General features: G+C 45.8%; 1 protein-coding gene across 5 annotated transcripts in view; it reads right to left on the reverse strand.

Annotated features, from left to right (window-relative positions):
* The window catches only part of EGFLAM (EGF like, fibronectin type III and laminin G domains), a 175,589-nt gene that overhangs the window by 14,645 nt on the left and 139,449 nt on the right, over positions 1 to 21,495 (reverse strand). For 3 of the 5 annotated variants that reach the window (XR_011430148.1, XM_023625723.2, XM_023625725.2), the window contains 6 exons: positions 20,073 to 20,198; positions 18,677 to 18,920; positions 15,476 to 15,587; positions 11,135 to 11,251; positions 7,978 to 8,158; positions 1,411 to 1,489 (listed from right to left, as the gene is read on the reverse strand). Coding sequence is in view for 2 of the 5 variants with exons in the window: in XM_023625723.2 (XP_023481491.2) it covers positions 1,411 to 1,489; positions 7,978 to 8,158; positions 11,135 to 11,251; positions 15,476 to 15,587; positions 18,677 to 18,920; positions 20,073 to 20,198 (859 nt within the window). In the remaining 3 variants the exon portion in view is untranslated. The remainder of the gene's footprint in view (positions 1 to 1,410; positions 1,490 to 7,977; positions 8,159 to 11,134; positions 11,252 to 15,475; positions 15,588 to 18,676; positions 18,921 to 20,072; positions 20,199 to 21,495) is intronic. The other 2 variants (XR_011430149.1, XR_011430150.1) reach the window with 1 other exon arrangement.

Consider the following 21,495-nt stretch of genomic DNA (forward strand, 5'->3'; position numbering starts at 1 on the left):
TATTATATGAAATAACAAATACCCTTCATGTTTAAGCCATTTTGAGCTGAGTTTGCTGTTACTTGCAGCCAAAGGTATCTAACTGAAACAGACCCTGAACTTGACTCTCACTTGCAGCTTCACACATATGCATATGTACTTGCACGTACACACATGCACACGAGTGCCATCCAAGTTGCTCTAGTTTGGGGCCCCACACCTCCTACTCTCACCAAACTCCTCTGTTCCCCTAAACCAGCCAGTGCCTCTCACTAAGCACCAGGGGACTGAAGACTTGGGCCTCTGACACTGTCCCTGCTTTCTAGGGACTGAAAAACGTTCTATCTTTGGGGACAAAGGGCTGAAGAAGGAGAAGACTCTCTTGGCTGGGAATCTCTTTTGCCTAAGGTCCCAAGCCAAGACAACCTAGATAAATACAACATGGGATTAGAGAAATGGAGCAAGGTCTGTCTGGGGTGCATTCAGAGTTACCAGGAACATCCCATGCTCCAAGAAAACGTCTCTCACCCACTTCTGTTCTTTGAAAAGCCACCCAAATCCACCCTAAGAACTGAGAGCCTTTAGCTAATCTGTTAAGATACCGTCAATCTGAAGAGGAAGGAAAATTCTAGAATGACTATGCTGGATGTGGGGTGGGGATTGCACATTACAAACTACAAAGAACTAGGGAAGGGAGAATAAAGAGAGAAGGGGCATACTGAAAGTGCCAAAGGTGAGCTTCACCAGGGTTGATGATTTTGGCTAAGGCCAGCCTTTCCCTTGTCATGTAAACCGGGAGCTTGGACTCCAACGCAGGGCTGGAGCTTCTGCCACCAGGGATTAAAAGCCATGGCTGTGACTTGGGCATCTCCTTGTGCCATGCTCTTGCTATGGAGCTCCTCAGTGAACTGGTCAGAGCCTGAAGAAGATAGTGGACCTTTGTTGATGAAGATGCAAAGTAGGACATGGACCTGGAGCTGTTTGTCTGGAACACCAGATCCCTTCTGCTGCTGGCTCCGGGCAGAGCTGCAGACTCTGACCACAGAACAGCGTGAAGCTAACAGCCCTGCCTGGGACTCACACTCATAACCCTGGCTTTGGAAGCATCAAGCTCTCGCTGCTTCTCAAGGCCTGAATATTGGAAACCCTGGGGCTGGGCACGCTCCTCTCTCCAGGCCCTTTGACCAGAAGGGCTTGGGTTGTTTGTAATAGAGTTATTTGAAGGCCTGCATTTTTCAAGTTTTGTTTGTTTTTTGTTTTGTTCTAGTTTCTATGTTTATTTTGTGTGGTTTTTTTTCCCCCTGAGGCCATAGCTAAACTGTCTTCTTTGAGAATTATCTTCTGGCTTGTAAGATAAGGAAAAGCCCCAGGAAAGATATTGAGAAATCTACTCCCATAGATCTAAGGAAGGTGCCTGTTGAAATTTATTACCTCTTGAGGATATCTGGATTGTCATATATCAGGTAACTGCGGCCGATAAACTGTGGAATCTCGATGGCTTCTGTGATGGCTGAGACAGAACAGAAAATGGAAGTTAAGTGATATGTGAGTCTCTTGACCCTTGCACTCAACCACATGGCAGGAAAATACAAAGAAAGCCAGCTCCTGGAAATAGGACATTTAACAACTTGTCAGCCCCTTCCTCTTGGCTGCACACGCACTCGTCCAGGTTCAGAGCTGCCTGGCCTGATGGCCTGAAGTTGGCATCTCCCTGGTGTCCCCTCCCTGAGGAATAGCCATCACTGTTATTGGCCTCAGCACCACTGAGAAGGCCTTGCAACATGCGGAAACATGAACTGTGCCCAATTATTCTTGGAAGCCAAAGAGCAGGTCTTGGCCCATCTGGGGAGCAGCTGGGGATAACCCCAGATGTTCTCGAAGGGAGGCAGAGAAAACAATCCCCAACAAAGCCCACCGGGATTTCTTTATTCAAAGCCAGTCTTCCCCAGGACCCCCCCGCCAACCGTGACCTCAAGAGACTGGGGAAGTAGGAGACGAAGCTTTGACTTTTGTTTTTTACAAATCACCTTTCAGTGTTATACTTCACAAAATCTCCACCACAACCTCATGAAACAGCAGGAAGTATAGGGAAGGGGAGGGTTGGTTACTCCCATTTTACGGAAGAGGAAAATGCACAGAAATCTTCAAGGACTTGCCCAAGATCATATAGCTAAGACAGCAACAGACCATGAACCAGATTGATTCTCCTTAATTCTGGCCCTCAGCCCACTTTTTACTTTCCAATATTTTAGAAAGGTGTCTCCTCCTTCCCAATTTCTCATCATTTTTTTTCCTGTGGAATCACCCTTTTTCACACAATTAGCAAAAGACTAGGTTAAGTAGCTGCGTTTGGCATCACAAATTAGGGATAATTTAGGGAATTTCTACTAAACAGATAACAGCAATCTCTCTCTCCTCCTAGAAAGGCACAGAAATGGCAGTTTAAAGAAATTAAGGTAGACTGAATTTCATTGTAAAAGAAATGTGCAAAATGAGAGTAAATAAGCCAGCTTATAAAATGAGTTCTAGTTTCACAAAAACATGTGGTTGCTGCAAAGACAGTGAACTAAGGACTCTACACCCAGGAGAGAAAATGTGTAATTATTGGACCCTATGAACAACAGGAAAGTTTAAACTGAACTTCTAAACATTAAAAAAAGAGAGAAAGAGAGAAAGAGAAAGATAACAGCAAACCCCAAAACCAAAAGACACTGGGCTCCCAAGTATAAGTTCCTATGTTGGCAGGTCACCCACGGCATGTTCCTAAAATCTTCTCATAAAAAAGAAAAAGAAAAAAGAAAGGAAAGAAGAAAACAAGAAAAGCAAAGGAAGAAAAAGAAAATTTTAAAAGATCATTAAAGTGGGTGGGAAGAAGAGGGGATAAAGAGGAAGGAAAGTCAAGAGAAGAAACGAGTAGGATGCAAAAGGGGAAGAGCTGAGTAGAAAGACAAGTGGGAAGAGAGGAAAAGAAACACTACGGAAGAGAAGGAAGAGAAGGCATGAACGGAAAGGAGAGCCAGGTGGACAGGCAGCGCTGAGCAGGGAAAGGAGAGGGGGATGGAAGACACAAGGCAGGGAGAGAATGGACCCAGGGGACTAGAAATAGAAACAAGAGGGAGAGAATGGAGGACGAGAAGAGAAAGAAGAGTGCAAAATGCAGGAGGTAAAAGGGAGCTCTCAGCTGGGATGGCAGGCCCCAAATTTCAGGGTACTAGTGCTGAGAAGGGAGAAGGAGGAAATATCCCACCAGAAGGAGGAGTTCTTCCCGGAGCTAAACATAACCAAGGCGCCCCTGCTGGGTTTGGCTCATGCCCAGGGAGAGAGGGCAGGGCCCTTTGCTGCTGTTATTGGCCATGGACATGGGCCTGAGGCCAATAGCCGTGGTTCCCCTGGACTCCTTGAAACAGTCAGAAGGTGCTTGTCACACGTCAGCTCTGCACATGGAGCCTCAAAGGGGTCTGTGTGAGCCCCGTCCAGCTGCCTGCTAAGCCCAGGAGCTCAGGTGCTTTCCGAGGTCAAGCTGGGAGACAGGTGTGTTCTCAGGGCTGGCACTTTTGGAGGAAGGATTCCCACCACCCTGGTAGGTATGTCCGAGTCCCACATCACTTGCCCCGGGTTACCCTCTACATATGGTTGGCCCACCTGACCAGAGCCTGCCATGGCACAAGCCTAGAGCACTTTCACAGTCTCCTAGGACTCATAGTACTTACTATTGAGGCAGTAGTTCCCACACTCTGCCAGGTGACAGCATGAAACAGAAAAGGGAAAGTCAGAATTTGAGAGTCACTATAAAACCCCAATGACTTTGGTTGCAGATCAGTGGAAACCAGCCTTGGTTCCCTCATAAAGCCCTGGAGAGGGCCCAGCACGTCTTCTTAGGGAAGATGAACATGAATCCCAACAGAAGCCACTGGAAATCTTTTCTCAGCAAGATTAGCACCAAGCCACCCAACTCGCCTCCCCAGACTTGGCTTAATGGTGGGGCTGGGGGTGGTGGTGGACCAAGAAGATGTGTATAGTAAGTTGTCTGACACTTCTGAGGCTCCTGTGACCTTGAACTGACAACCATCATTTATTTTAAACCTGGAGAAATAGTTCCTTGCTAAACAGTCACTTACCTTGTCAATGATTATTATTTTTCTTGGCTCTAGGCTGCCTGCGAAAAGGGAATGATAAGCCAGCCAGCTGCCTCTTTTCTCTCTCTAGTGGAAAATATCACCCGAATTCCCACCCCTCCCCTCTTTGCAAGACTCCAGAGCCCTGGTTATTTTGTGACTAACAAAGGGCAGGGGAACCCTCCAGCAACGGCACCATTGAATACAAGAATGGTAAAACTATACTCACTGTAGTCAATATACGTGGATAAACATTAATTCCATCCTAAAACATCAGAGCTGGAAGTGACAATCTAGCCCTTTCGGGTTTGTTTAAATATGAACATGATTATATTTTAACCTAACACTTCATACCTAATTTTTTCTGCATTGTCTTTTCTCTATGATGAAGGCTTTACTGATGCATTAGTTAAAACGTGGTTTTGTCATTCTCTCGCATTTATACCTAAAAGGTTGTGCCATCTGGTGACACAAAAAACACCCCGAATGAATAGCAGCCTGTAAGCCAGCAGCCCAGCAGCCCAGGCAAAGCAAATTTTCCACTTGAGGGACTCAAAATTCCCAATAGACTATAAAGAGTCAAAGAAAGTAAGGCTTTTTCATTCAGTCACAGGACATTAGTGGAGGAAGGACCTGGGGGTGTTGTAACCTAGCCTTCCCAACAGCCGGGGCTCCACTCAACCACACACTGATGCGAGCCCATAAAGCCCCAGGAAACACTTCGCAGGAAGGGCAGGTCACTCACTCACAGGGCAGCCCCCTCCCTGGTTGGACAGCTCCACTTGGTACAGAATTCTTGGTTACGTGAAGCTGACTCCAACCATAGAGTAAACAAACAAACGAAGCATCTTTTTCTACACTACTCGGCTTCAACTATCTAAAGACCCACATCTAGGCTGAACGCCCCTCCCCCAATTTTCCATTGTTTAATGATACACTATCCTAAGAAAAGAAATTCCCTGTGGTATGCATAGCTTATATGTTTTATTAATCTGTGTTTTTATATACTGAGTTTTCTTAAAGTATGGCTTGTATTCAAGTAAGTTCTTTTTTAATACACTGGAACCAAAAAAATTCACCACAATCAGACCCAGCGATATGACGTGAATCTACTAAATACAAAGTAAAATGTCCTAACTGTTGTGTATGTGGTAGATCAGAGTCAATCAGGCAAGATTCCACCTTTCGAGACTGCATCGCTGATGAACGTGTGACCCAAGCCCAGGCCTTGCCTCAGTAGCTCTGTCACAGTGAGTGCCTGCGGAGCAGCGCACCTGCTACAGAGAAACAGCCCCACCTAGCGGCCTTCAGGGTCCTGCACGGTCTGAGTCCACGCTGTTGTCAGAAACGCAAGGGAGGGAAGGGAGGACCAGGGCTCAGAGTTCTTCCCTGAATAGTGGCCTGTCTGCTATTGGCTGGGAGAACCCCAGGAGAAAGCATCTGTATTCTGGACCCTTGCCTTGGACACTCAGAGCCTCGCAAAGGCTCTGAGAAGTCCCGCAGAAGAGAGAGCTGTTTCAATGTGCTTACCCAGTATCCTCCAAACTTATCTGACCACAGAACCTCCTCACTCTTCATGTATGTGAATGTCTCTGTGTCTGTCTCTATATGTGTGTGCAAAACAGCCATTAACATTCCTTAGAATTTCACTTTTTACATGATCTTGTTAAACTCTGCTTTAACTTCTCAGTAACTTATTTAGATACAAAAGTTCTGAGGGACTGGGACACAAGATGGATAAATCTGAATGAAAGTAGAAAGAAAGAGGAAAGAAATCTCTAAGGATGGGGAGTATCTTTTAGAGAAGTGAGACCTTGTTGACAGTCCTCTGGTGAGATGAGAAGGGGGCCTTGCTACTGGGGTGCCACATGGGGTGCTGAGGTTTGAAGTGGAAGAAGGCACCTAAGAGTGAGAGCCCCTAAATGGAAGGTGAGGGGACCCCAAAGTCAAGCCTCATGATTGTTGTCGGCACCTGATGTCGTGCCTGGGAGTTAGAGGAACCTCTGTCCCCTCCTGTCCTCGTGGGCTCCCCAGGTTGGGACAGAGAGCCTCAACTGTCTGCAGCTGCTGCCGCCGCAGGGAGCCTGCTGTGCCCTGAGAGCAGCAAGGAGCTCGGTGGGAGCTGGATGCACCCCCTGTCTGGGCTCAGACCCTCCTGCTCATGCTCTGATCTTGCAGGGACCAAGGGACGTCCCCAAACCACCGCGATGGTCTGAGCGCCCAGAACTGCTCCAGGATTTGTCTGAGTTTCTGGCCCCAGCCCTCCTGCGCCACCAAGAGGTCAGAACAAGTGCCCCATCTCTCAACTAGGGCCCTAGTGGGATTTGCCATAAATTCTCTGATGAGGTTAGAGAAAACCAGACTCACTGAGGATCTTCAAAACTAAACTCCTGATGGAAAAAAGTGCTCTTTGAGATAGATGGACTGAATGAGACCTGGCACTGGTGATTTCTATGACAGGTTGCTCAGTGTAGAAGGACTATTTCAACTTCTGTGAGGGATGCTAGCAATAGGTTCTTGTTTCTGAAGCAAGATCTGGTTATCAGGGAGGGGAAAAAACAAACCTTTCAGTATAGGAGGCTGCGAATGACCTTGCGGTGATCTGCTCATTAGAATTACACAGGATCATTCACTAACGAATGGATCACTTACTCCTTTTTGGGGACTCATCACCAGGGTGAGCTATATTAATAAATATATTTCATATGATTTGCCATCCAGGTTTCAAAATTCTTTTAAATATAGTACTACATAGTCTTGTAATTGGCCACTTACATGTTTCATATTTTCCAAGGCTGCTGCAAAACTTCTCCTGCCATTTCATATACCAACATATCTACCTGTAATTTACAGTTTTCCTCTAAGCCATACTTCTGATGAAAATCAGAAACCTGGAAACAAACAGGAAGGAGAGCGAGCACATTCCTTCACTTCGGCTCACTGCCTTATTTCCTGCAGGCCTGTCTGCTTTTTTTTATTAGTTCCAGGACAGATGAGGCCCCACTGATGTTCTACACAAGAAGGTGGTCCTATGGCCCACATGATGCAGCTGCGTGGTGCAGGGCTCTTCTAGACCCCAGACCCATGGCCTCCGCCTCCCTGGGACAGGTGTGGAAAGCTCAGTCCAGCAGGTGCTTGTGGTCTGTGAGCCGCTCTGCTTTCAGACAAGGGCAGGTTGGAAGCTATGGAGTTCACAGTACCTACTAATGGACTTCATTTTTCTCACCAATAATAGTAATGGCTAGTGTTGACTGAGTACTTATCAGGCATGCTTCTAAATGCTTTATGTGCATTGCTTCATTGAATCTATAGCACAACCCTCTGTGTTAGATACTAATGCTACTGTTATTCCCATTTTACAGATGAGGAAACTGAGGCACAGAGAAAACTTAGGTAGCACGGAAAATAGCATTCTATAGAAGGTTATTCATACTTTAGTTTGGAGGAAATAACATACGATTCATCTTTTTCTGTATTTGGCAAGATTTCTCAGATTTCTATAGCATTCACAGACAGGTGACAAAATATTTATCAGCCTATAAAGCACAGACATCAACCATAGGCTCTGGGAGTGGCCCTGGAAACTCCCCTATATTATGGGTTAACCTGTTGGTTCCCTGGATTCTCAGGGAAGGAACCGGGGGCAGGGAAGTGGGGATGCTATTTTCCTGCCATTACAGAAGTATTTCAGCATTTTAAGTATTAAATAATTACAGTAGTTTATATATAATTAGCCGCCTAATATATTATTGAAATTGTTGATAAAAAGAACTGGTATGGCTGTCCCGGAGTTACCAACTCTTCCTTTAAGAGTGGTGGTCCCCCAAATGGCCTGTCCCTTCCCTCTGCTCCCAGAAGCAGTGCCTGAGACCCCCGCGTATACCTTTCTGGCAGTGCAGCCCCTCAAAGCCCAAGGGGCAGTCACACTCATAGCCCTCCTTCCTGGGCCGGCAGCTGCCCCCATGGGCACAAGGGGCCCCCACGCAAGGGTGGGCTGCATTCTCCACATTCACGCCCCAGGTAAAGTCGTGCTTCACGTGGATGGTTCGGTCATTCAAGATGATCTTGGGGAGAGAAAATGTAAAGAAATTCAGAAGTTCAGAAAGCATCCTTGCAATCTTCTAAAGCTCTTCTCAGCACACTAACCTGAGCTACATGTAAAGCTTTAAAAATAAAAGAAAAAGTTCAGTAGTGAGCCAGCCTGATGGTCTGGTGGTTAAAGTTTGGTGCTCTCACTGCTTGGGCAGCCCGGGTTCACCTCCTGGTCATGGAACCACACCACTCATCTGTCAGTTGCCATGCTGTGGTGGTGACTCACAGAAGAACTAGAATGACTTACAACTAGGATATACAACCATGCACCAGGGCTTTAGAGAGGGAAACAAAAAAAGGAAGATTGGCAACAGATGTTAGCTCAGGATGAATCTTTCCCTGGAAAACAAAAGTCCATTTGCTGCTTTTATAGTCTTGTAAGTGATGCAGGAAATGAAGTGATTATGTTTGGCCCTCGGGAGAATCTACTGAGAGTAAAGCATCCTCTGGAAGAGTAGGCCACTCAGGGAGGTTGGTCCTAAAGAAGTTCCAGTAACTTCAAAATTAGGGTTCTCAACCTGGCTGCCTATTAGAATCGCCTGGGGAATTTTAGGAAATATACTAACGCCCCAGCCCCACCCAGATCAATTGAAGCAGAATCTCTGAGGGTGACATCCAGTCAGCAGTAACTTTTAAAGGCTTCCCAGGTGATTCTAAGATGCAGCCAAGGTTGAGAGATGCTGCTATAAAGCACAGCAGAGAAGAATACGTAAAGTGTTCTGCAGGTAGGAAGCAAAGGAGGAGTGAGGGCACTGGTGGCACGGAATCGGGAGAAGCTTCTGGCTGAACTGCTATATCCTCCTGGCTAATGTTCTCATGCAGTCTCCACAAACTCCATCAATGGGGCCTCCCCGATTGTCCCACTTGCTCCTGCTGTCCTCCTTCCCTGAAACTCTCGGATTCTTTTCATCCACATCCCCTTCCCCACCACTAGAAAAAAGAATGTGACTCAGGTCACATTCTTAGCACTGCTGTGCACATTCACCAGGACAAGAGAGCTCCTTGGCCCTCACTCTCCTTTCCCTGCAATGGGGTTCCAGTGAAAATGGTGAATTATAGGGAGAGGTTACTAGTCTCCTCAGCCCCAAATAAACAGACCCAATGTTTTCAGCCCTTGACTTGGAGAGTATATTTACTTTGAGCTGCTGGTGTTTCCATGTCATACAGACTTTGCAGAGCTCGGAGACGCAGAGAACAGCTCCTAGGGGAACATGCACTGTGCAGGGGGTCCTTAGAGGTTAGAAATGGCCCTTCCTGCCACTAATTCCTGTTTCCACAGGCTTGCCTAGTCCTTGGAGAGTGTCGGGAGAGCTGGGAGTAAAGTTTTCCCTAGTCCTGAACCTCAGAAGCTGCTAGAGAGGAGCCAGTATCCTTCTACAATCCCCCCCTTTTCATGCTGCGATGAAGGACTGTGAAGCTGAGTCATATGTACTTGAGACAAGCCCAGAACGGCACTGGTCACTGCAGGATATGGCCCAGTCGATGACTCGGTCACTGGGAGAGGAGGGTGGCCTTTCCAGGAAGTGAGGAGGAAAGGCTTGTGTGTGCCGTGTGAAGGGGGGTCAAAGGCTGGCAAGCGTGGGGAGGGGGATGAAGACTCTTAGCATCTCAGTAGGCTTCCTAAGTGAGAGTTTCAAACACATGATTAAACACGGCCAGTCTCACTCATGGGGGGACCATGGTCTGAACTGAGGTGTCACTGACATCACAGTTCAGCAACAAAGGGAAACATATCAGAGTCAGCAAACACTGACTGGGTCCCTTTTCTGGGCCCAACGCTGGCATACAAGAGGAGAAGGACACAGGCCCAGGAGTCCTTCCCAGTACCCGGATGTGCAAATCATGATAGGATCTTCTTTCACTGTCCCTCCTTCATCTTAGCTTCCCTCCTTCTTTGCCTCAGGTCTGAAAAGGATCAATGGCCCACATTCCACCCTTGGTGCTAGAGGAAATCAGGATGACGCTATTATCTGGGAACCAAATATGCTTTCCTTCAAATCCTTTTTCTCCCAGTGTTTGGTGGTCCCAGAAATCTGGTATGTCAACTTGCACGTCTGCTGCAGACAGACCATACTCTCATAACTGGAGAAATCATGGGCAGCCCCAAGAGAAGGAATAAGAGACACATATGATTGGGATCAGCACCCTTTATCTTTTACTAGCTGAGTGGTTTTTTCTGAACCTTCTACAGAAGGACTCTTTATGCTCTTAAGAGCTTGGTTACATGATGGATGGACAGCAACTGCTAAACTGTGGGAGTGGGGATGATGATGGAGGTGGGAATGAGAGCTGGGTCTTGCCTTGAGCAAAGTGAAAGGAACCTCACAGAGAAGCATAGAGCCAAGAGTTATGAGACTCCATTCACCTCCTTCCCTTTTCTAGAAGTATCTGCAGTGACCTGATGCCAGTTGCCTCCTTCAGCAGTCCCAGGATATTTTGGTGGATTTGCTGTAAAGATTTACCTTCATTGAGTTGCATTCATGGAATGTCTGCTGGGCATAGACCCAGAATAAGATGTTATTAGAAAGTAGGGTTGGAAGGCTACACTATGAGCATTAAATAATACAATCTTAAAAGTGCTAAAACTGGGGCCGGCCGGGTGGCACAGCGGTTAAGTGCACATGTTCCGCTTCGGCTGCCCGGGGCTCGCTGGTTCGGATCCCGGCTGTGAACATGGCACCGCTTGGCAAGCCATGTTGTGGCTGGCTTCCCACATATAAAGTAGAGGAAGATGGGCATGGATGTTAGCTCAGGGCCAGTCTTCCTCAGCAAAGAGAGGAGGATTGGCAGCAGTTAGCTCAGGGCTAAACTTCCTCAAAAAAAGAAAAAGTGTTAAAACTTTCTCGAAGCTTTTTTGGGGGATGTAGCAGGTTTCACTGACCACGGTTCTCAATTTCATTGTCTGCAGTCAAGGTCACACAATAAACATGAGCAAGTGAAGCCTGTACCTTCTGGATGCTCCCAGTAAATGGCCTGAGGATGCCAGAGTTCTTCTTCACCTCGTCGTAATTGGGGACTCCACCAATAAAAATGTCTGTGTTGCACTTAATTTGTGTGAAGCCTCCCTGCCAACAAATTAAAAACAAAACATGGTATAACTTCAAAAAAGATAGTGAAGACTACTAAAAGTGTCTTTGGCTCCTGGTTAGGGAACCAAACGGTAGAGACAGCCTGAAGACTCATCATGACAACGTGTCTACACGTTGGCTTAACTTTCACGTTGTTTTGCATTGCTACTTACCCGTTTGAATGTTTGTAAATTTATTAAGCTCTCTGAGATTCTGTTTCATCATCCATTAAATGGGAATCATAATAGCTGCCTCCTCGATGTGTCAGGAGGAATGTGGTAGACTGCGTTACCTACCACAGGTATTCAGCATCCTTCGGCTGTATCCCAGTCTCTGCAGGAGGATTACCCCCAACCTGTCCCTCTCAAGTGGGCCCAGGTAACTTGCTTTAGTTAATAAAACACGAGCAGAAGAGAAATGAATCACTTCTGGGCTGAAGGCTTCAGAGCCAGGGAGTGATTCACTGTGTCCTCTTCCCCCATCGTCTGTTCCTTCAGCCTAGGTCTCAGATTAAAGCTGCAGCCGACCATTGATGGATATGTAGTGTGAGTGAGAAATAAACCCTTATTATAAGCTGCTGATCTTTTGGGGTTGATTGTGACTGAGTGTAGCACAGTCTAGCCTGTCCTGGCAGCTCTGATCCCACTAATTTGCCACTTTGCCCAGAGTGGGATGCACCATCCGCATTCTAGTATGGCCAGCTATTGTCATATTTGCTACTGGTAAGGCTAGACCTTGAGGCCAAGAGGAAAGGAAGGCATGGCGGGTGGGAGGCATTCCTTGCTATCAAATACAAAGGGCAGAGAAAATCTTTCCAGATTCCCAGAGAACACCCCATTGTCAATCCCCAAAGGCATCCTCTGCTTCTGGTCATTTTGACAGCCTAAACTCCAACAGCTGGGCTAGATAACAAGCTGTTGTAATATTTGATGTCTAAATTCCTTGCAACATGAGCCTTAAATGGGATGTTAAAATGTCCTAAGATAACATACAGAGATAAGCTAAAATTTGAGATCTCTGGGGATGCACACACTTTGGGTAACATAAGTTATTGCTTCTTTTGATTTATGGCAAAAGAAATACCACTGGTAGCAGCATTCAGTCATTAATCTAACAAATATTATTGGGCACCTACTATGCCCAGGCACTAACTGTTGGACAAACAACAATAAAGACACACCTGTCCCTGCCCTCCAGAGGCTTACAGTTGGGGAGACACAGGCAAATAAGTGGGCAGGTGGCATTGGCACTGTGAGGACCGTCCAGGTGGCTATGGGTGCACCTGGTGGTGGTGGAGTGGGGTGTCTCATACCCTACCCCAGACATAGAGAGTTAGGAGGTCATCAAGGAAGAGTTAGAATTGTAGAAACTGGACAAAGCCAGGGCTTGGAGGGAATGTGGGTACAGGGCAGAGGCAAGGAGGGACCAGATCGTGCATGCATAGGAATTTGTTCTCTACCCAAAAAGCAACGAGTTTTAAGCAGGAGAGAGAATAGTCAGATCTGTGTTTTGGGAAGATCACTGGCCAGAAGGAGGAGAATGGATGTGGGGTTGGGCTGGGTTGGGATGGAGAAGAGGAGACAGGCAGCGCAGAAAGGGGAGCGCTCACAGAGACGGAGTCCAGCCAGGTAGCTGCAGCAGGGTCTTGATTAGATTACAGACTGGATTGCCTTCCCTTGATAATCTTTGGGCAGCTTCGAGGGTTCTTACTTAATTGCAGCCTGGGGTGGGGGGTGGGGTGGTCATCAAAGAAGCAGAAGGGCTTTCAGGAATTCTTGTGGCAGATGGAATAAGAACCAGGCAGGCACAGTCACCACACACCCACAGGCTCCCATTTCTTTTGTCTTTGCTCTTATCGGAAAGTTAAAATAAGATAATAAAAGGAAAAGGAGGGAGGTTACAGGGTCAAAGGGGTTTCAGAGAAGCAGGCTCTTTGGAAAATCTTTGAGTTACACTCCCATCCAGTGAATGGGGTGGGGCCTCGTGGGGTGAGGGCCTTTTCTTTTGGCCGCTCATCAGAATCCTCCCCCACCACCCTCCTGTTGACAAGAGGCAGGGCTGCAGCTGCCACACCCACGTGGGACCGCAGGAGAGAAGCAAACAGACCCCACCAAAGTGGGGCCTTCTGAAGTGAAGCGCTCCGTGTCTGGATCTGCCACTCCTGTTTAGCTGGAAGTGGTCGGAAAACCTGAGCAAACCCCCTGGTTGGGGTTTTCTGAAGCCCTTGGCAGCACTGCCCTCTCTTTGAGTCCTGCCATTGCTTGACTCATAGTTCTGGGCTGTTGGTATTTCTCAGTGCAGTCGGCTGAGCAATCCCTTTTAGTCTGGACACTTAGGGGCCAAGGTCCTGGGTCATCCCCGGGAAGTGTTCTCTAATCCTCACCCCTTCCCCGGGTCTAAGCTCTAAGAACACTACCCCTTGAGCAAGGTATGGACAGCTGGGAGCAGAATCTTCTGGAGGGAGATCTGATTAAGGCTCAACCCCAGAGTTCAAGCATGGGGCTTTCCCACTCCTGATTCTGAGCAGCCTCAAAAGAACCACCCTCAAATGCACACAGAATAGCCACACCTTCCCTCCCACATGTTTACCTTGCTTTTCAAGTGGGCAGCACTCCAGTCAGCTCCAGCCATTCAAAAAGCCAACAGGGAGGGCACTGGTTATGCCATACTGGGTTAATTCTCATTCCCTGATGTGGTAGTAGAAACTCTGAGGTGCGGTTTTTACCTCTGTGTCATCTCTTCACTGTAGGATCCCAATGGTAAACACTGTGTCTTGAAAAGTTCCTTATTTATAATCAAAGGCCTTAACCCTACTATTTATAAACACTCCATCCTAAACTTCTGTTTTTGTTTTACAGCTGTTTGTAACTAAGGCCTAGAGAGATACAATTTTTTTTGAATTTATATTCTTAAGTCAACATACAGTCAAGTCAATACTTGTAAACTGCTAATTCTGTCTTGGACTAAGGTCAGCTATTAGAATTTTCCTGATTGTGCCAGAAGTGACTCCTGTTTTCCCTTTAAAATCCATTTCTCCTTATCCAACTTCCTCCTTTCCTTCTTTCCCTCCCTCCCTCCTTTCTTCTTTCCATGAATATATTTAGAACATTTTCTGGGTCTGAAGGGTGCTCGCCTCTTGAAGCAGAACCCAGGTTGGCATTCTTGTAATCCTAAGGAAGCCTTTGGTTCTGACAGGACCTCCCACCACTGCTGTCCCTGAGGCTGGCCTTTGGACATGTGCGTCCTTCTTTCTTCTCTCTTCCTCAGCCAAATACCTCTTTCCCACCCAAAGTCTTTTTTTATAACCAATCCATTTGCTTTTCAGAATACTCACACTCATCAACACCCTCTTTAAATCTTGCGATGCACAAAATGAAGATTGTTGGGGATGAAAATACTGGCACATAGAAAACGCCCTGTGTCTAGGGGTCTGTAAATCTGTGTGCGTGTGCAGAATCCTAGTTGGTTATAGTTTAAAGCAGATCTCTCTTATCTCTTCTTAAAAATATCATTGTCCTTTGGATGTGACTTTGGAAATAAAATCGTGGAAGAAAGTTATAAACTTGAGCAGAAGTCCTGAGCTCTTGAAGTCATGATGGTACGCTACATATGAACTAAGAATGATAAGTACAGCTACATAGAGCTGACCGTATGCCGGGCTCTGTTGTGTTTTACAAATATAGTTATTCTCATTCTCACAACTCCATGAAGCAAACACTATTATTATCACCATTCTCCCCATTTTATAGATGAGAAAACACTAACTTGGGGTCTGAGTTCACACCACTGGAGCTAGATGTTGAACCCCGGGAGTCTGGTTTCAGAGCCTGTGTTTTTGGCAGATGTGCCACCCCCACACCACTGGCCCTACCTCGGAGTCTGTGTTCTGACCGCCTACATTATCCACCCACATAAACAAAGGCGGGGGTGGGCAGTGAAGAGTGGAGGTGGCGGGCAATTTTTTTAAGTGCTGTACTCATATTGGCTCACTTAATCCCTACAAGCACCCTATCAGGCTGCTACTATTATCATCCCCCTTCACACTGAGGAACAGAAAAGTTAAGTGACTTGCCCAGTGGGGAGCCGGGGTATTAGCCCAGGCAGACTGGCACTACAGTCCATATGTTTAACCATTACACTGCTGCTTTTCTCTCCAGGACAGGGAAAAACCAGTAACCCAGCTCACATTAACCATCAGGAACAAGGGTGTGTCCTTCTTACCTCCGCCATTCGCTCCACTACCTTCTGCTTATCCACCTGTAAGATACCATTCTTCGCTGTGCGAGATACATGCAGCTCATGCCAGTGGCCCAGGGTGAGGGGGTCTTCACTCCTGTTGAAGGAAGGAAACTGAGCGTGGGTTAGCATCACTGGTGTGATGGACAGTATTTATCAATCCAGCTCTGATGAAACTCATACCAACCTTAGGCACCTCACTCTGTTTGGCAAAAGGAAAAGAATCATTCCTTCTTAGTAAACACAGAAATGCTAGCTCTAGTTATTGGACCCCTTCCTGGCAGGAGCATTGCATTTATTATTTCATTTATTCTTCATAACAAGTCTGAAATGTGGGTAGCATGAGTCCGGTTTTCTAGATGAGGGGTGATAGGAAGGTAAATGTGATTATAGTTACACACAAGCTTCGAAGAAGAGAAAATTATATGGGCTTGGGTGTAAAACACAGATTCCTGGGTCTATTCATGTGTGCAGCATCCTTTGAAATGAATAAAAAAAATAAGATGAATGGATGGAGAGATATAAGCTTGGCTAGACAGGGATAAAGCAATTACAGCAAAACGTTAATTGTAGACTACAGATGGTGGGTATAAAGATGTTTACTGTACAGTTCTTTCTACTCTTCTGTATGTTTGAAATTTTTTCATAATAAAATGTTGAGGGCGGGGTAAATTCCATGTTGTCTGATACTGTGAAAAGGATTAAAATTACTTTAAAAATTCAATTATTAATTCAAGGTGGGAGGACTTGAAGTTTAAATGATACTGATAGGAGTTTTACACACTACTTTTTATAGTGAGGTGTACAAAAAGAGTACAATCATTGCATTTGTATTTTTAATGACGTCTAGTTCCTGGCCTTCACTGAACCTCCCAATTATTTTTTGGTCCTGGATCATCTTTAGAAAACCATCAGGAATACCAATGGGCACAATTATTAAAAGGTTTCCACCTCCTCACTTGATTTTTTGCTCTGGCAAATGCTTTTCTGATTTGTCCTTAGCTATTAGAATTTAATCACCTTGACTAAATCAATACGCAATAAAGAAACCAGCGGCACTTTTTAAGCGGCCCGTCTCCATAATAACTAACAGCGCCTTAGTCGAGCTCCCGTCCTGCAGAGGTCACTCCCTGTCAGTATGCTGCCTTGCTCAGCACACTTATATTGATCATGGCCATCATGAGCTCGTTTCAATTGTCTCGATTTCTGAATCAAGTTCATAATGAATTTGACCACCTTATCCTTCTCCTAACGTTAAAATGATTTGGCCAATTCCATGGCTTCCACTGAAAGTTCAGGCTTTCACTGAATTTTCTTAATTAAACAGGGAGTCTTTGAAATGGTTTTCAAAATACACATCTTCCAGAGGGGCACCTGAAACACCAAGAGTGGTGACATTTGTCAGATTAACTGGAGAGGGGATGGGACAAAGGAGCGGGTGGAAATTCTGAGACTTTGACTCCTTTTCATCATATCTAATACTCAAAAATTCTTTTTCCAGGCGCCTTTCCTGGCAGGCAGGGAAAGAATAACTTACATTAAAAAAAAATTAAAAACATCTCTTGTCAAAAATAGGCACAGATTCATGAAAAAGAGAAATGCTGGATTTCTGGGGTCCCATGTGTCTGTGACCCCACAGCTGGAGCTGCCACTGCAGAAGTGGAGGGTGTGGGGTGCAATCTGTCCAGGAGGAGGGTTGATGAGCCCCGACCCTTCCTTGGCTCTTTCTGGTCATTCTTTTCCTGGAGGAAGCCACTGGAAAGTACGAGGTGATATTCAAGGTGTCTCCCTTTCTCAACTTGACAAATAGTTCTAAGTAAATTGCTTGGACTGTTTTGCATAATCATATGTAAATTGAATCAATTAAATACCCATCAAAGTAGTCTTGAGACATCAGATATTTTCCCATAACCAGAGGTACAAAAAATGTTTGTCCATTCCCCAAGGTGGGAGGTGTCACTGATGAGTAGGAATTCAGCCATAAGGACAAAAATGAACTGCCCTTTCTAAAAATTGTTGAAACCCAACACAGTAAGCGTTTCCCATCAGCCATGAAAAATGATCAGCAGTTTAGGGCAATGCAAGATTGTAATATCTCACCCGCATACTCTTCCTAAAAATGACAGTCCAGCAATATGAATGGTGATTGAATACAGCCCGCAATTTCTTTTAAGGCGACAACAACAGACTAGCTGATTTCCTGCTGCAGGGCACCAACGAACAAAACATCATAGTGAGTTTCAAAAGAGAAGACTCTGTCGCGTTCCGCCCAGCGTAGGAACAAGAAGCACATCTGCAGTAGGTTAGCAGGGCTCTGGCTTGAAGATAAAAACTACCATGGGAGGAACTCAGTAAGAAGACAGAGACATAAACAAATAAGAAAAACATCTGGTTTACCAGCCACAGGCCCCGAGGGATTCACAAAGATACCGACACACTGTACAGGAACAATCGATCTGCTAGGTAAATTAATAGTACAAACTAGATAACAGGAGGAACGTTTTGATGACTCAGAACCAATTCTGCAGATACCAGCAGGTACTTTAGAAGCACCTATTTTACTGCCATGCTATTGAAACCACTCATCACCCAGGCTTCTTGAGCGTATTTGTCAGGAATGGGTCATACAACTGCTAATGATTCATCGTCAGATTCTTCACATGGAGAAGGGTAAGAGACTTGCTAAATAACCAGTTACCATCAAAGAAACAGAGCAAGAGGAAAGTAAACATTTCAAGTGAGGTTACCAAGGACATTTCTCTTCATTAAATCTCTGTTAATACTTTTTTACTAGTCATCCTATATTTGCTGAGCACCCACCAAATGATGCTCCAGGCAAGGTGCTGATTAATTACAATTCATCAAGTTTCTGCTGATGGCATTGTTTGACTGGAGGTGGAAATGAAAGCAATTTAGCCCCATCTGAAGCAAGCCCATTGTCTATGGTTTGAAGCAGAGAATTGCTACCTGCTGGGTAGTTATTTGAGAAAAGGAAACTGTGCCACCAGGAGAGCATGACCAATGGGAAGCACGGCATCTGTGTGAATCAGGACAGGTTTCAGAAAAGATAACTGTGTAGGGAAGACAGGAAGAGTGCAAACTATTAGATGACAAATTCGTCTTTTTCCAAAGCAGCTACTATTTGGCTTTTGGGGGAAAGAGGGCCCCAAAGGTCTCAGCCCTTACCTGAGAACACCAGTCCCAGAGCCACAGTCAAAGCGGAACTCCACGTGACCCTCTGCCATGTTGATGGACAGGAAGTCTTTGCTGCCCGTGTCATAGCTGTACAGGAGGACGCCGTCACCTGAGTCAGGCCGAAATGTAATCTCAAACTCCATGAAGGAAAGATAATGCTGGGGCTCCAGTGGCCAGGGTGTTGCAGCATAGGATCTGAGGGACTCTCTGAATTGAGGAATTGTCAAGGTGAAAGCTGAAGAAAGAAGCATGTTGTTAGAAATCCCTCCGTGACACAACCAGCCATGCTCTTTTCCTCCTGGGTACAGAGCTAAACGACATTTCCCAGCTGCCATGAAGTTAGATGGATGGTGCAACTGAATTCTGGCCAGTGCAATGTGGGTAGGAGTATTATATAGCACCCCAGGTCTGGCCCCTAAAACTGCCCTCCATGCATCATGCACTCTCTCTTCTCTCACCTACCGGCTGGATGCAGGAATCAGTGGAGAATTCTAACGCCCTAGCAGAGACACTAGAAGCCAAGAGCCTGCATCCCTGAATGACTGTGTGGAGCAGAGGCCACCCCATTGCCAACACCACCTGCAGTGATGTGGTGTGAGCAAGGATCAACCTTCATTATGTCGGGCTACAGAAATATGAGATGGTATGTAATAGTTTTGGCTTACCCTGACTCATATGCCTTCTTCTAGGTGACATGAGATTTGAGATTATATAGTGTTAAACAAAATTTTCCCCAGGATGGTGTCTTAGGCCCAAATCTGAATCACTAGTGGAAAAGTTAAAACACGTTCAACCCTGCACGGTTTTCCAAAATCTTTCAAATTTTTAAAATTTTCCATTATTATATGTGTGCATTTGTGTGTACATGTGTGTTTACATGTATATATACATGTATCTATATATTTTATATAATCAACATATACAGTATTGAGAGGTAGAATAATTCAGCATAAGGGTACAAAGAAAAAGAAACAAGATCACTTTTGTCCCATCACATTGTTAATGTTTCTGTGTATTATCTTCCCAACGTTTTCCCTGAAACTGTCAGATATTCTAAGGAGCTTGAATTGTAAATGCTTCAAATTCAGTCTGATATAGACCACACAAATATGGGCTTTTCAAAGTTATTTGAAGGCCAAGAGGAGCCCACCTTGCCCAGAAGCACCTTAAAATGAACATATCTTTGATTGGTTTGACACTTTGACACTCGAAGACACTCTAACCTGGTAAAAAAAAAAAAAAAAAAGATTCTCCCATCCCTCCCAAGTAAACAACATTAACCCCATAAAAAAATATGCAGCTTTGCTAAAAGTACATTGATGACAAATTACATCAACATGAATTAACAACGCAGGCAGAAATCGCCATCAACTTGCTTCTTTCTCACCATCTTCACAGTGTCGACCTTTAAATCCAAGGGGACAGAGGCAAATGTAGGAATCGGCTTTGACCGCTGTGCAGGTGCCGCCATTGATGCAGGAGGCTTCATCACAGATCCCACTGCTGCACTCCCCTAAATACAGAACGGGAGTTACAAAGCCGATTCACCACGTGAGCCAGTCCAAGACGCCGGGGCTCACCACCCCGACAGCTCATGGTTCTGAATACATACGGTTCAGTCCTCACTCCTGTTGATTTGCACTTCTGCACAACTGCAAACCAGCTTCCAGGATAAGTGGCACCTTCCCTCCATTTTAATTTGATTTTGGCTTGTTCTTTATAAAGAGCCACAGAGACTCTTTAAAACATGGTGGACACAATCAATCAAATAATAAATTGTTGGGCAATTTTATGACCACTGACGGGGATGACTGAGTTGTCTCTGCTTTAATTCATCTCTCTTTTGTCCCCACAAGAGTGTGTTTCAACCCCTCCAATGTCAACACGGTGTTTATGTTAAAAGTGTTCTAATTTGCATGGCCCCAATCACTGTAAGTGCTGCTGCCTTGTTGGTGGAAAGCTGAGGCAAGCAAGATAAGCATCGAAGGAGTTAAGCTGTCTAAGTTTATTAGCTGGGCTGAACTGTCCATTCCTCTGTCTGGGACAGGGAGTGGGGAGGCAGGGCTCCCTGATAGCTCAGTGTGTGTATTCCAGAATCCCCAGTCCAAAGTGACAATCTTATGAGGGACAGGACGGTGGCCTGGAGTAAAAAGTGTTGAGAGGTTCAACATCAGATGGGTTTGTTCTCTTCACTAAACATATTACAGAGGCCCATCCAAGGTATACTTTGTGGTTTTCAAGTGTAGACCATTACAAGAAGCGGGAACAAATTGACTTTTCTCGGTCTGCTTCTCTTCTGCTTCTCTGGTCTTCCTTTTCTCCTTGTGTATAAGAAATAAATACGGCAGATGGGCCATGATCTGGCCCAGAACTATATAGGTGCATACAAATCACTTTTTCTGGGGATGGAGACAAAAGGGACCTCTGATTGAGCTGTGAGGGGTCCAGCTCTGTGCCCCGCAGTCTCCAGTGCTGTGCCCTCATGAGCTGGTAGCCCGTGCCCTACGCGATGAAGAGCCCTCTTTGACCTGATTGTGTCTTCTCAGCCGGGGTAGCCTCTTATCCTTTCCTCATCAGTCACCTGTGCTTGTTGAATTGATCCAGTCTTTTCTTTTCATAGAGCCTCACGGGGAGGAGGGGGAGGGCTGGGCGCCTGTTGTACCCAGGAGAGGAGACCAACTGCAGGGGCTGATAACAGAATTTAATTAAAGCCCTTCCAGATGGCTTGTCCCTCTAGCCAGGGTGGGCTGGCCTCTGTGAATTTCAGCTGGGAGCCACTGGAAGTTCAGGCGGAAGTGACTGGTGGTGTC

Source organism: Equus caballus, chromosome 21 (assembly GCF_041296265.1).
Source record: "Equus caballus isolate H_3958 breed thoroughbred chromosome 21, TB-T2T, whole genome shotgun sequence".
Taxonomy (NCBI): Eukaryota; Metazoa; Chordata; class Mammalia; order Perissodactyla; family Equidae; genus Equus; species Equus caballus.